An 838-nucleotide genomic window follows, 5' to 3' on the forward strand; every position below is an offset into this window, starting at 1 on the left:
ATTTCCACACTATGGGGATATTTTTACATATGTTGTCCTTTGCAACCCTAAAATTTCATTGTCTGCCTTTCCTTTTTCCATAAAGATTCAACCATCTTTGTTCCTCTTTGAGCTAGCTTATTTCATTGAAAGGATTTGAAACCATAAGATTCCCAAAGAAAGGAGTTTAAAACCCGTCTTCATTGGTGAGAAACACTAGCCGACAAGTTCCCTTGCGAGAAAATGGACGCCGACGGTCTCTGGAGATTCACCGTGGATCACAGCAAAGATGCTTCAGCACTCAGGGCCGAGCTGCCGTCAGTGTTGGGGAGTGCCCTTGATCCCACTCGGCTGGTTCTACAAGCTCTTGAGGATTTTTATGACCTAGGTACCGGGAAATCGGAGAAAAAGAACTCAGGTCTCGAAGACCAGAGACAGGTCTGTTCATTGTTGCTGGAATCGTCTCTTCCTTTCCTGGCAGATCCTATAATGAGCGTCGAGTGGCCCATCATGTCTCCGAGTACAAAGGAGCAGGAAAGGGTTATCACCAATGAGGGGAAGTCGTGGATCGATGTAGATGCAGATCCCGCCAATGTTGCCAAGCCCTTGGAGGCACATGCTTTCTTGCAGCTAGTAGCTACTTTCGGCTGAGTTTCCAACTGATGATGATCTCTATAAGCTTGTTCCTATAGTATCATGATGCAGGAAGATCCCGAAGCTCTGTGGTGCTCTCAGGCTTACAGAGAAAGTGCCAGATCGAGCCCTACACCAAGTAGATCTAGTCAAACCTGACCTGGATCTGATCCAAATATTCATAAAATCGCTAGAAGGAAAGAGTATCTACAAGAGAATCACGAGA

General features: G+C 45.8%; 1 protein-coding gene across 1 annotated transcript; it reads left to right on the forward strand.

The window, feature by feature from the left end:
* The first annotated feature begins 222 nt into the window (after positions 1–222).
* On the forward strand, positions 223–630 carry LOC149189739 (FRIGIDA-like protein 4b). Its single transcript, XM_089410322.1, has one exon. The coding sequence runs from the start codon at positions 223–225 to the stop codon at positions 628–630; it is 408 nt and encodes a 135-aa protein (XP_089266448.1).
* Positions 631–838: the final 208 nt, after the last annotated feature.

This window comes from Pinus tabuliformis, chromosome 3_1 (genome assembly GCF_031772625.1).
Source record: "Pinus tabuliformis cultivar Carrire ecotype Pingquan chromosome 3_1, CPIR1, whole genome shotgun sequence".
NCBI lineage: Eukaryota > Viridiplantae > Streptophyta > Pinopsida > Pinales > Pinaceae > Pinus > Pinus tabuliformis.

Coding starts and splice junctions, on each gene's coding strand:
- LOC149189739 (XM_089410322.1), top strand. CDS start 223: ATGGACGCCGACGGTCTCTGGAGATTCACCGTGGATCACAGCAAAGAT.